This window comes from Bos mutus, chromosome 1 (genome assembly GCF_027580195.1).
Source record: "Bos mutus isolate GX-2022 chromosome 1, NWIPB_WYAK_1.1, whole genome shotgun sequence".
Lineage (NCBI taxonomy): Eukaryota > Metazoa > Chordata > Mammalia > Artiodactyla > Bovidae > Bos > Bos mutus.
In genome coordinates, this window is record NC_091617.1 from 37,333,764 (window position 1) to 37,346,629 (window position 12,866).

Consider the following 12,866-nt stretch of genomic DNA (forward strand, 5'->3'; position numbering starts at 1 on the left):
GAGTGGCTTGATCAACTTTCTTGCTGAGGGTTGACATGAAATTCTCTTTGCTGTCAATAATACCCTTTTTACATCTCGTTAGCTTTTGGTGATAGAGAACGTTAGTCAGAGTCTTTACTGAATTGCTTTTGCCCTTCTCCCTCTGAGCCTTTTGCACACCCTACAGGTACCATTTTCCCCTTCTTCCCCTTTGCTAATTCTTTTCCATTCTTCAGGTTTTCACTCAGAAATCAGCTTTCCTAGAAAGCCTTCCAAGAACTCCCTGCATTAGATGGATCTTCTTTTTGGAAATAATAACAACAGTGATAATTTTGAGCATGTAGTAGAAAAAAGAAAAAGTAAAGCTGAGACTCCAAATGCTATTCATGAAAAACCTCAATGGCTTTTTCAAGAATTTGTTAAATTTATCCCTTTTTCTACTTAGATGAGGAAAAAAAAAAAAAGATTTGGTTTATTTTTGGCAATTTAAGCTTGAAAATTAATTTTTTCTCAATGTAGTGAGTCTGTGTGTATGTGTGTATATGAAACTTGGATTGTAATGCCTTATATTATATATTTTTTAAAGTTTAACCAGTCTAATCCTATTTCAGATAAAATCTGTCTAGACCAAACTGTAATATAGCATAAAGCTGTATTTCAACTGAGAGTTACTTTAAAATGCTGAATTGAGGATCTTGACTAAAGCTACAATTTAATGAAAAGCTGCCCTGATTTTCAGTTTTAGCAATTTAAATATCTTTATCATAATGCCATATTTTACATCATATGAGCCACATTTGGTGAGCACATACTCTGTGTGAGGCATTGCATGGTAGGTGTAGAGCTCTGAAGGATAGAGAGGTAACTAAGACGTCTGTTTCCTGTGATATGACAAACGGTGTGTTTTAGCCAACTCTCCTGTTGAAAATAACTTAAAAGTGTGGGATATAATATTAAAGAAAAGCAAAATCTTTTAAAGTCTGTCAATGTTCTCCAAATACTCAGTGGCCGAAAGTTAACAGTTTGAGAACCTGGGAGGTAAATTGAGCATTGAAGCTGGGTTTTCACTTGAGAGCTTTTTTTTTTTTTTGCTTCACCTGGAAAACTTACTGCTTCATGAACATGTGTGGATAAAAGAAGCCAGAGTGTGCTCAATTAGAGCATCTATTAGGAGATTAACTTGTATAAACCTGAGACTCCAAAATACTTTTCCCTGCAATAAGGTAAACTAGGAAGAAATTGTCCTCTCCAAAGAACTGAAAGGAAGATTGTTTTCAGTTTTAGTGGTAGGGGAAGAGTGGACATAACCTCTGAAACTTTGTAACCAGAGCTAAGCCAGTATAGACCATTATAGTGAAGTTGCAGAATTATGAAAATAAAAAACCATCTTAATAGCAGCCAGAGAAGACAGTCTACCTTCAAAGGACAACAGTTGGCCTGAAGAATGACCTCTAAGTGTAATAATGGAAGCTGGCATTCAGAGGAATGATGTTTTCAATGTGCTAAGAAAAGATGAGTGTCAATCCAGAAATACATTCATCAAAATATCCTTGAAGAGAAAAAGTGAATTAGACTTTTCTTTTAGGCAGAGAGCAAGAGTAGAGTTTGTCACGAGCAATTCTGAAGGAAAAGGGAAAGCCATCCTAGGTGGAAAATGGAAGATACAAAAATAATTGAAGAAAGAAGAAAGTGAGAAATACATGGGGAAAATCTAACAGTCATTGGATATAGAAGACAATGATAATAACATTTTATACAGTTAAAAAATATAAGCGCAAATCCCAATATACAATGCAATAGCATCTTATTTAGGAGGAAATGTTATGAGATTCTTGCATCTTTTAGGAAAAATGGTGTAGATTGATTTATTTTAGGTTTTTCTTTTACATATGCATGTTAAATGCTTTAGGGTTACCACTAAAAGAACAGAAATAGAATATAAGATATTTAAACCAGAAAAAAGAAAAGTGGAATGAAATTTAACTGAACAAAGCCATAGCCAGCTTGATTACAAACCCTCTTACATTTTTGCTCCCTCCTTGCATGATTTACTTCCTTTTATTTCTCAGTCTTGCTTCCCTGGGATCGTACCCTTCTGTGATGTAAACTTTTGTCTTAGGCTGTTTTCTAGTAATTTTAGGCTAAGACAAAAGCTTTCAGACACCTATCCGTAGGTTGCATTAGTGAATCCTCCAAAAACCACCCAAAATAAACAATGTAGACTAAAAAAAGAATGTTCTACCTGTACAAATGAAGCTTTAAGGTGATTTTCTACTCCTTTCTGAAACCGCTCCCTAAATTGATACCATCCTCTGAGTTCAAAATCCTTCAAGCTAGGCTTCAGCACTATGGGAACAGAGAACTAAAGATGTACAAGATGGGTTTCGAAGAGGCAGAGAAATCAGAGATCAAATTGCCAACATTTGTTGGATCATGGAGAAAGCAAAGTAGTCAGAAATAAATCTACTTTTGCTTCATTGACTATGCCAAAGCCTTTGACTGTGTGGATCACTACAAACTGTAGACAATTCTTGAAGAGATGGGAGTATCAGACCACATTACTTGTCTTCTGAGAAACCTGTATGCAAGTCAAGAAACAACAATTAGAGCTGGACATGGAACAATGGACTGGTTCAAAATTGGGAAAGGAGTATGTCAGCACTGTATAACGTCACCCTTCTTATTTAACTTATATGCAGAATACATGATACGAAGTGCCAGGCTGGAGGAATTGCAAGCTGGAATCAACATAGCTGGGAGAAATAGCAACAACCTCAGATATACAGATGATACCACTCTAATTGCAGAAAATGAAAAGGAACTAAAAAGCCTCTTGATGGAGGTGAAAGAGGAGACTGAAAAAGCTAGCTTGAAACTCAACATTCAAAAAACTTAGATCATGGCATCCAATTCCACCACTTCATGGCAAATAGAAGGGGGAAAATGGGAGCAGTGACAGATTTTATTTTCTTAGGCTCCAAAATCATTGTGAACAGTGGCTGCAGCCATGAAATGAGTCAGTTCTTCGCATCAGGTGGTCAAAGTATTGGAGTTTCAGTTTCAGCATCAGTCTTTCCAATGAACATTCAGGGCTGAATTCTTTTAGGGTGGACTGGTTGGATCTCCTTGCAGTCCAAGGGACTCTCAAGAATCTTCTCCAACACCACAGTTCAAAAGTATATTATTATAAATGACAGTTGTGTGAATGCCCAGAAATTGGCAATGGTTGAATAAAAGAGGACACATTTTTTTTCTATATACTATTCATCAACCTTTAAAAATGATTTGCATCTCTGCTGATTGATTGGTGGTATTACCTTTGAAGTATTGACATGTGGAAAGTCAGGAGACAAAAAAGTGTGTAAATAAAATTCTGTATATGCAGATAATTATATAAGCATATGTATATCAGATTAATAATATAGGTTCCTTTTGATGGGTGGTTGGGCAGTTGACAGAGTGGGGAGATAAAGAGTAAGATGGAAAAAAGACACTACAAAAATACAATTCCATTTATATTGGTTTTATATGTAAGTGTAGACATAAAGAGATATGGTAGGATTATTTAATGAAAATGTTAAATGATGCTTATTTGAAGACTGAATTTTAGGTAATTTTTGGTGTTCTTTATACTTTTGTGCATTTGAAAAATACTTGTCTTTAATATTATATGAATTTTATGTTACTATAATAAATATATATAAACATTGATAAATATATATTTAACTATAGGAAAAACAAAACACTTTTTTTTAGGGAGAGAACAATTTGCTAAATACCTTCTATTTCTGAGAAGCAGCATAGCATGGTGCTGAAAAGTAGGTGGGCTCTGGAACCAAGGGATCTTGGTTTCCTGCTGTGTAAACCTGAGCAAATTGCTTAACTTCTCTTTGCCTCGGTTTCCTTATCAGAAAAAAGAGAAATGATAATAAAATTATCTACTTGAGGTTTGTGAGGATTAAATACGTTACTACATATAAAGTCTTAGAACAGTGCCTAGCCCTTAATAGGGACTCAAGATAATAATTACCACTATAAGAAAAGTGAAAATTAGTCACTCAGTCATGTCCAACTCTTTGTGACTCCATGGACTAGAGCCCACCAGGCTCCTCTGTCCATGAAATTCTCCAGACGAGAATACTACTGGAGTGGGTTGCCATTTCCTTCTCCAGGGGATCTTCCCCACCCAGGGATCAAACCCAGGTCTCCCACACTACAGGCAGACTTTACCAACTGAGCCACCAGGGAAGCCACTGCTACTACATGTGTTGTTAGCAATCATTATGAACATTTCTTGTTACTACTTTTGCAGTTAAATGCTAAAAGAACTGTTGATGAAAGAATGGGCTTCCCTGATGGCTCAGATGGTAAAGAATCTGCCTGCAATGCAGGAGACCTGGGTTCAGTCCCTGGGTTGGGAAGATCCCCTGGAAAAGGGAATGGCAACCCACTCCAGTATTCTTGCCTGGAGAATTCCATGGACAGAGGAGCCTGGCGCCCTACAGTCTGTTGGTTCTCAAAGAGTCGGATATGAATGAGCAACTTACACTAACATTATGAACATTTCTTGTTACTCCTTTTGTAGTTCTATGCTAGATAGATATGGGCTTCCTCGTGGCTCAGATGGTAAAGAATCTGACTTCATGCGGGAGACCTGAGTTCGATCCCTGGGTTGGGAAGATCCCCTGAAGAAGGGAACAACTACCTACTCCAGTATTCTTGCCTGGAGAATTCCATGGACAGAGGAGGCTGGCAGGCTACAGTCCATGGGGTTGCAGAGTCAGACATGACTGAGTGACTAAGCACATCACACATGCTAGATATGTTACTAAATTATCACAGTTAATCTTTTTTTTTTTCCTTCTAGTTTCATTGAGATACAATCGACATACAGTACTGTATAAGTTTAAGGTGTAGCATTTCATCTTAACAACCACTTTGTAAGGTAGGGGTAGTAAAATTTCTCCTGTATCCTATTAGGGCTTCTGGCAGTGGCTGACATAAGACAGGGTGACAGGAGTAAAGCATACACGTATTTTTTCTCTTGGCCTTGACTCCCTATCTCTGGTGATAAGAATATTCTTTCCTCTTGCTATAGGGAGGGTATCTTTCACATGGGAGTTTATCTCCTGCTTTCAGTAAGAAAAAGATAGGTCACAATGCCCTTCCCACATCTGCTGTTATTAAAGTGCTTTTTACTCAAAATAATCAGTATGCCAAAGCAGCATATTTTGGAGTGGAGTGTTCTAAACTCCTTCACTTTTATAGCCCCCATTTTACAGATAAGGAAAGTGAGACTCTTTAGGAGAGCTGAATCAGTTTTCCAGAGTCTCACAATTCTTAATTTGAGCCTATGCCTTTCTTATCATAAAGCCAGTTACACTTTACATGCTTTTTTCCACATGCCACATACCTTCCTTTATTTAAAATCGAGGTGTTCTGACCTGGAAGGAACTTTATATATCATTTACTCTTAAGAGCTTTAGGAGAGAACTGTGTCTAAGGTATTGGTTGTATAGTATATCTTTAGGAATCTATACTTCTCTAAAGGTTTTTACCTTCAGAATTAAATTTGAATGAATAAATGGTGAGAGCTTCTGAGAGGCTCTGTAGGTATGACTATGGTAAATGTTTTATGAAGTGTTTGTGAGTGTACTTAAGTCTTTAAAAATAAGACAATCATAATGTTTACCTCTCAGCCCTGTTCCTGTATAATTATGATGAACCAATGTATTTCTGAAATTGATTTGATCAAAAGTGGAAATTTAACAATTCGATTGTGTTCATTTTTTTAAAAAACTTTTTAATCCTTTATATTTAGGTTATCTTCATTGTAATGAATACGATAGCCTGAGATTGAGGTGGCTGAGGCAGACCTTAGAATCTTTCATCCCACAGCCTTTGGTAAATGTAATTAAAGTGTCTGAATTGGATGGCAGAGAAATGGGAGATGCCCAGCCTGAAACCTTTGACAAGGTACTTTTGTTACATTGTGACAGACCGATAGACTCCCGGTGATACTACTGTTATGTTGCTTTGTTGTGGTTATTTCCCATCTGCTTCCAGACATAGCTGGATACAGTTTCTCCATACCCTGGGAAATGCTGATAAAGTGAACATGGAAGCAGTTTTTATTTGATGGTCAGCATGTTCAAAGGAAGCAGTAACATTGGGATTGGGGATTATAGAATGCTTTTTATTTCCAGGTACCTCAAAGATACTCAGGAAGAGATCAGATATTATCTTGAGTCAGTACACAAACATGTGCACTGTATTGCTTTAATTCGGTAGCATTTCGTATCAGAGTACGGCAGTGGAAGAAAAAGACAGCATTTCAGTAAACTGAAATTGAATTGTTAGTTCTTAAATAGAAATGCTGAGAATTCAGGAATATAGTAACGTCTGTTTAAAATGAGTAACTTTAAAAAAATAAATAAAATGAGTAACTTTTGTAAAAGTTTTTGCTGTAGTCAACAAGAATATGAAATATTAGTAGACATTAGTAGACTTTTAGTCCTCTCATTCCCCTTCTCCACTGAAAAAGACCTAAATGCTGAAAGTCACAGGAGATTCTTTTGTAAGGTATTAGTGAAGAAATGTTGTAAACAACTTACCATGGTGTATTTTCAGTTTTAAAATAAATTTACTTATTTATTTGCTAATTTTTGCCACAATTTATGTAGCTCCCCTATATACTTTGTGTCTGAGGATATGTTTTCTGTGCATGCTTGGCTTACGTGTCATTTTTTTCTATAGGTGTTAGTTGATGCTCCATGTTCAAATGATCGAAGTTGGTTGTTCTCTTCTGATTCTCAGAAGGCTGCCTGTAGGATAAGCCAAAGGAGAAATTTGCCTCTTCTACAGATGGAACTCTTAAGGTGAGAGCTATTAATACAAAAATTTATTTTGGTTTCTAATATAATTTCAGTAGGCATGACAAAACATGACGCAGGGCAGTGCCCAAATGGAGAGTTTCCTGTGTAGGTGTCAATAATTAATTCTCTGACGTCTGCACCCAGAAAATTCTCAGTCTCTTCCTTTTGAGTCTCATGTTGTAATGTCACCTCTGCCCTCCCACTCACCACCCCCTCGATGAAATCCAGTGTTGGTATGCATTGTCTTTTAAAGGACACAAATGATTTTATTGTGATTTAAAGTTGTTTGCTTATCAGGACCATCCAAAGCATAGGGTTCATCACACTATTCTTTCACCAGGATGTGAATAGCCCCTCTGTAAGAGTAGCTTTGGACCAGGATGTTTTTTTTTTTCTTTTTTCTTTTTTTCAGTAAGGACACATTGTTCTGGGTGAGTAAGAAGTTTTAGATTGTTGTTAGCACTTATCTCTCCTCTAAGACTTCCAGAAAGGCATGACCACCAAGAGAGACTTGGTTTCTTCAGAACAAAGCCATTTGGGGACATCCTGCTTTGGTTTCAAAAGAGATTTATATTTATACCCTAATCCTAAGCAATTCCTACTGTTTAATGCTGAACCAAAATTCTTGGACTATGTTAAATATACTTAAATGATGCTTTATCACTCATCACTTCTTACATGTTGAAGGAGAATGAGTAATAGTTGATACGCCCTGCTGACAACATGCTTTACTTCCAACTTCCGATTGATTCATAGCAATGAACATACACCATTTCCTAAGTGTTAACAACCGACACTAATACATAGTCTTGTTCTTGTACCAGATTATGTCTCAGCTCATTCTGGTCATTCCAGGTAGCACCAACCAGCCGGTCCTTAAAACATTTCTCATCTTGCAATTAGACTATTTATTTGTATTCTTCCAATGTCAGCCCTTCATTTGCTATAACCCTAAGATATTTTGAGAATTCTTTTCCACCTTTCTCTTCTCTTTGGTTATTAGTTTTGGGTTTTTGCATAGATCCAACCATAATAAATCTTTTTTTCTCACCTAAACTTCCTTGATCTGGCTCTTTAGTAAGTTACTCCTGTTATTCCAGACTCTGCCATTGTTATGCCTGACACTGCAACAGGCACCAGGTCTTTTGGTGCCTTATTAGCTTTGTTATCTCTAATTTTTTTTAACCTATCAGCAGCGAGGCTGCCTGAGAATATCATTTTTCTTCCTTCTCATAAAAAATCTTTCTTTCACTTCTTTTTCTTTCTGTACCATACCACACTTTCTGTTTTGTATTCTGTGTACTGCTTTTCCTTCTGTTTTGTCTCAATTCATTATAATCTAACCTCTATTCCTTTTATTCTTCCAAATCTATGCTTATTAAAGTTACTAAACAACCATTAAATTCATTGTTATTTCTCAATTTTAGTTTTGTTTGATCTCTTGATAGCATTTAAAATGTGTTTTATTATACAACTGTTACATGGAAACATTTTCACTGTAAAAATTAAAAAAAAAATACAAATGAAGCAAAAGGTCTCCTTGACCAGAGACCCAACAAAATACCAGCTTTCTTCACAAAGTTGACTGTTGGACTTTGGTGTATACTCTTCCAACTCTTTCTGTAGCTTTTCTTACATATACATAGGGAAATATGTTAAAAAATAACAGCTGTTATCATGTATGCATTGTTCTGAAACTGGCTTCTTCTTGTATTCAACATTCATTAAAGTCTTATTCTCATAAATCTATTTTGTTCTCTTCAAGTTCTGTGACATATTCAACAAGGTTAGTCTATAATATTTGAGTTAATTCTCTGTTTTGGGATATTTACATTCTTTATTTTTTACTTCTATAAACTATTCTTTGTCTCATTGGACACGCAGGATGACATCAAGAAATGGAATTAAGAATCAGACATTTGAATAGGTACAGATTATTGAATTGTAAATGGCTATACCAGTCTACATTTTCTTTTGTACTTGACTTTGTTGACTACTTGTTCCTTCTTAAAATATTCCTTTCCCTGATTTTTGTGATCATGTGCTTTACTGGCTTTCTTCCTACTTATTTTCCTAATTGGCTCTTAATCAGGTCATCCCATAAATTTTGGGTTTCCTTGAGCTGCTGATGTTGGCCCTCTTCTCTGTTTATCTGATGGCTTCAGCTGATATAAGATGCTGTCTCCCAAATATGTGTCTAAGCTTAGATCTTTCTTCTTAGCCTCACACCTCTATATCCAGTCATCTATCAGAGTTCTCCACGCTCCTCAGACACATAGAACTGAATTTTTCTAGAGGAACTCATCATTTTGAATGCTCTCCTGTGCCCCTCCTCTGTCAAAATCACCAAAAATCAAATAGAAATCCCATCAACCTGCCTCTTTTCCTCCCCTCTCTATCTCAGTAATAGATCGCTTTGCTGAGATACCATAGCATCATGCGTTTGCCTGAGTCAGAAATCCATCCCCAAATCCTCTTTCTCTTATACCTAATCAATCACTAAGACATTTCAATTCTACCTGTTACATATTTCTCAGGCCCATTCACTTCTTTCTCTTCTTAATAGCCTAACCTGAACCCCTGGCAACTGTCACCTAAATCACTGCAGTTGGCTTCTGACTGCCCTGCTCACCTCCAGGTATGAGCTCTACTACTTTACTCCCTACAGTAAAGCCACATCTGATGTGAAATGTAAATCTGATTATGTCATTCTCCTTTTTGAAGTCTGCAGTGGTCCTTATTACTGTTAAGATTTCAAATTCCTTAGTATGATATTCTAGAGAAGGCAATGGCAACCCACTCCAGTACTCTTGCCTGGAAAATCCCATGGACGGAGGAGCCTGGTAGGCTGCAGTCCTGCAAGAGTTGGACACGACTGAGCATCTTCACTTTCACTTTTCACTTCCATGCACTGGAGAAGGAAATGGCAACCCATTCCAGTGTTCTTGCCTGGAGAATCCCAGGGACGGGGGAGCCTGGTGGGATGCCGTCTGTGGGGTCACACAGAGTCGGACATGATTGAAGTGACTTAGCAGCAGCAGCAGCAGTATGATATTCAAGTCCTCTTCTTGTTTCACTAACCTTACTATCTCAGGACTCTTCTTGCACTGTGTTCCAGCTGAGCAGTTTCTCAAACTCACCTTGCATGGTCTCATTTCTGAGGCCTGTGAGTTTCCTGTTTCTTTTGTTGGATTACTAACTCATTCTCCCCTCTCTTTTGGCTAACTTTACTGGGTCTTCAGGGATCAGCTCTGAGGGACTGAAGCCTTACCTGATACCCTAGGACTGGGATTGGTATTCCCTTCATGTCCTTACCTTCATTTAAAAATACATTGATTGTCAGTTCTTCTGTTTGACATTTGCTTTGTACTTGTTTTTTTCCAACAAGACTAAGCCCCATGGGAGGAAGGATTGTCTTACTGTTTTTATTCCCAGTATGCAGTCTGATATCTGGCTTGTAGAAGAGGGAGTAGGGTCAGTAAATAATTGTTTAAAAACACTAAATTATGAGGGCTGAATATTTAGAATTTAAACATGTAATTAAATTTATAGCAAAATTAATCTGACAAAAATAATCACATAATCATTATTTTACTACATGGTAATTAGGCATAAATGTAAAGCAATTCACATAATTTATTTTGATTAGTATTAGTTTTACATAATAAAAGCGTGGTTTTAGTTTGTTTAGAAATGTTTAATACATTTCCCTTGACATCATATAACGTTTTGATCATCATCACAAAGATCATGCATCTTTGTAAACCTCACATCCACACAGCCCTGTTCCCCAACAGCTGAGGCTCCTCTTTATTGTCTGCCCCTCTCTCCCATCATCTTACTCCCTAAAAGAAATGGCTTCAGCACCACGTCACTTTAGTAGCATATTAATAGGCTGCAGAATTGACATAGCAATCGCAGTAAATGTTGGTTTTCATGTAATTATACGTGATTGGGAAAGACCATCACACCAGCCCCCTCCCATTCTTTTCCTTGAGCAGCTACTCTGCATTCAATGCCTCTGATGCTGGTCTGCCTGAGAGGTTTCAGAGCCGCTTGAAGCAGTTGAAACTCTGAGCCCCTTGCTGTGTGATTATGATGCTAAAGGGGAAAGAGCGTGATACCAATGCTATAGTCACAGATAATGGTTCTTGTTCCCTGACATCTACAAATTTGCAGGTTAAAAAGATAAAGGAAAAAAAATGATACTGCCAGCCACAATCTCTCTATTTCCTGCCCTTGCCTCCAAAAAATGAAAAAAAAAAAAAAAACTCTAGTAATTTTCTCATCAAAGATAGCTCTTTTACTACTATGTCATGTACAGAGAAATTTCTTTTCTCCCAAGTCTTCCTCATCTAGTTATTGCTTTACCATCTTTTAATAAAAGGCAGTCCTTTTATTCCAGTAAGGAATAGAAGGTTTAAATGCAAGCCCATGCAAGAGAGTGAATACATTGATGTGTATGAGTTTTCATCAGAGGTATAAAGGATTGATACAGATCCTTATTTGCATTTGCAAAGAACAATTAGAAAGCAAGCAAGCAAACACTGCCTAGCCTGATACTGGAGACAGAAGATGGCACTCAAGAGACAAAAGAAGTGAGAAGGACAGTTAAGCGGCAAATAAGGAAAGCTTTTTGTTTGTACTATTTTGTCAAAGATTGGATTTGTACGTTTCTGCATTTGTCTGCTGACAGATACGGTGCTCAAAGATATTTTATGCCTTCCATGGTTATTATTCACTTACCAGAAATCATTCATATTTACATTAAATAGGCAACATGTATAATATTCAGAATTTTAGCTTTTGAAAACCCAATACTGTATTACTGATTATTCTACAGCCAAACATTAATCTTGCACCTATTGTTTATGAATGTGATACTTCAGTGAAAATCAATACCTTAGTTAAAAGAAGTTTCTTGATGTTAAAATTTTTAAAAAGAGTAACATCAGTAGATATGTAATATTATCAGTTTTTTAGAAATTCTTTTTAAAAATTAATGCATGTGAATAATTATACATAATCAAGAAAATAGTCATCTGACTTTTTTTTGGCATGAAAAGCTTATTGGAAGGCATCGTGATGACAGGAAATCCCAAACCATATGAATTCATTGTACACTTATTGAGGACTCTTCAGTTTATCCATACAGAGGTAGAAAATTTAGAATCTTCTATTAAATTTATACAACATAAATATATAAGATATATACAACTCTTGCACACGTTTCAGATCATGAGAATATGGGACGAAGATATAAGGAATAATTAATTGAGTGTAAGCCAGTTCTAGTAGTGAAGTGCCATTTGAAAGTATACTTTTATTATCATTTCTCAAAATAATTTCTGAGACTAGTCATTTCAGTAACATACTATGTATGTGCACACCACATAATAAGATTCTCTTGCCTCATTTTTATTTAACTACGTTAAGAAAACAAAATGGGAAAAGATGCTGAAAGTGATATAGACATAGTCTTTTTAGAAAGTGCCACATTTGTGCAAGAGAAGTTTACATAATTTTTAGATGCAAAAGCATGAACTGAAGAGTTTGATTTATAACAAAAATATGAGTGTCTTATTGCAGTAATGTATCATGTCACCCGTTTCCTCAGAGGAAATTGATCATGTTTAAAATAGTGACCCCTTCTGGTTTTCTTTTCTCGCTACTTGACAAGTAAAATCGGATTTGTGAAGTCATTGAAAAAGGAAGCTTAGATTATTTGATAATGTTTTGCAAATTTGTATAAATCATTCAGATAATAGTCCTTAAAAAGTGTTACTCTTACAGTAAGAGTTGTGTTTTAAAAGAAACATTAAAAAATCAATAACATCCCTTCTGTCATGCTCTTGAGCTGAGATGAGGGATACCGTGGACTGTGGAGCGTGGTCTTCATCATTCATCAACACAGTGACCAAAAATTGCTATGTATATATTAGAAGCATAATCTTTGGGCATGTTGTTCTAACAGGATGGAAGATTTCCAATGCTGCTTCAGCAGTGTGTATA

General features: G+C 36.3%; 1 protein-coding gene across 1 annotated transcript in view; it reads left to right on the forward strand.

Moving 5' to 3' along the window:
• Positions 1–12,866, forward strand: part of NSUN3 (NOP2/Sun RNA methyltransferase 3) — a 60,270-nt gene that overhangs the window by 13,275 nt on the left and 34,129 nt on the right. The window contains exons 4-5 of the mRNA XM_005892968.3: positions 5,801–5,955; positions 6,736–6,857. Coding sequence (XP_005893030.1) covers positions 5,801–5,955; positions 6,736–6,857 — 277 coding nt within the window. The remainder of the gene's footprint in view (positions 1–5,800; positions 5,956–6,735; positions 6,858–12,866) is intronic.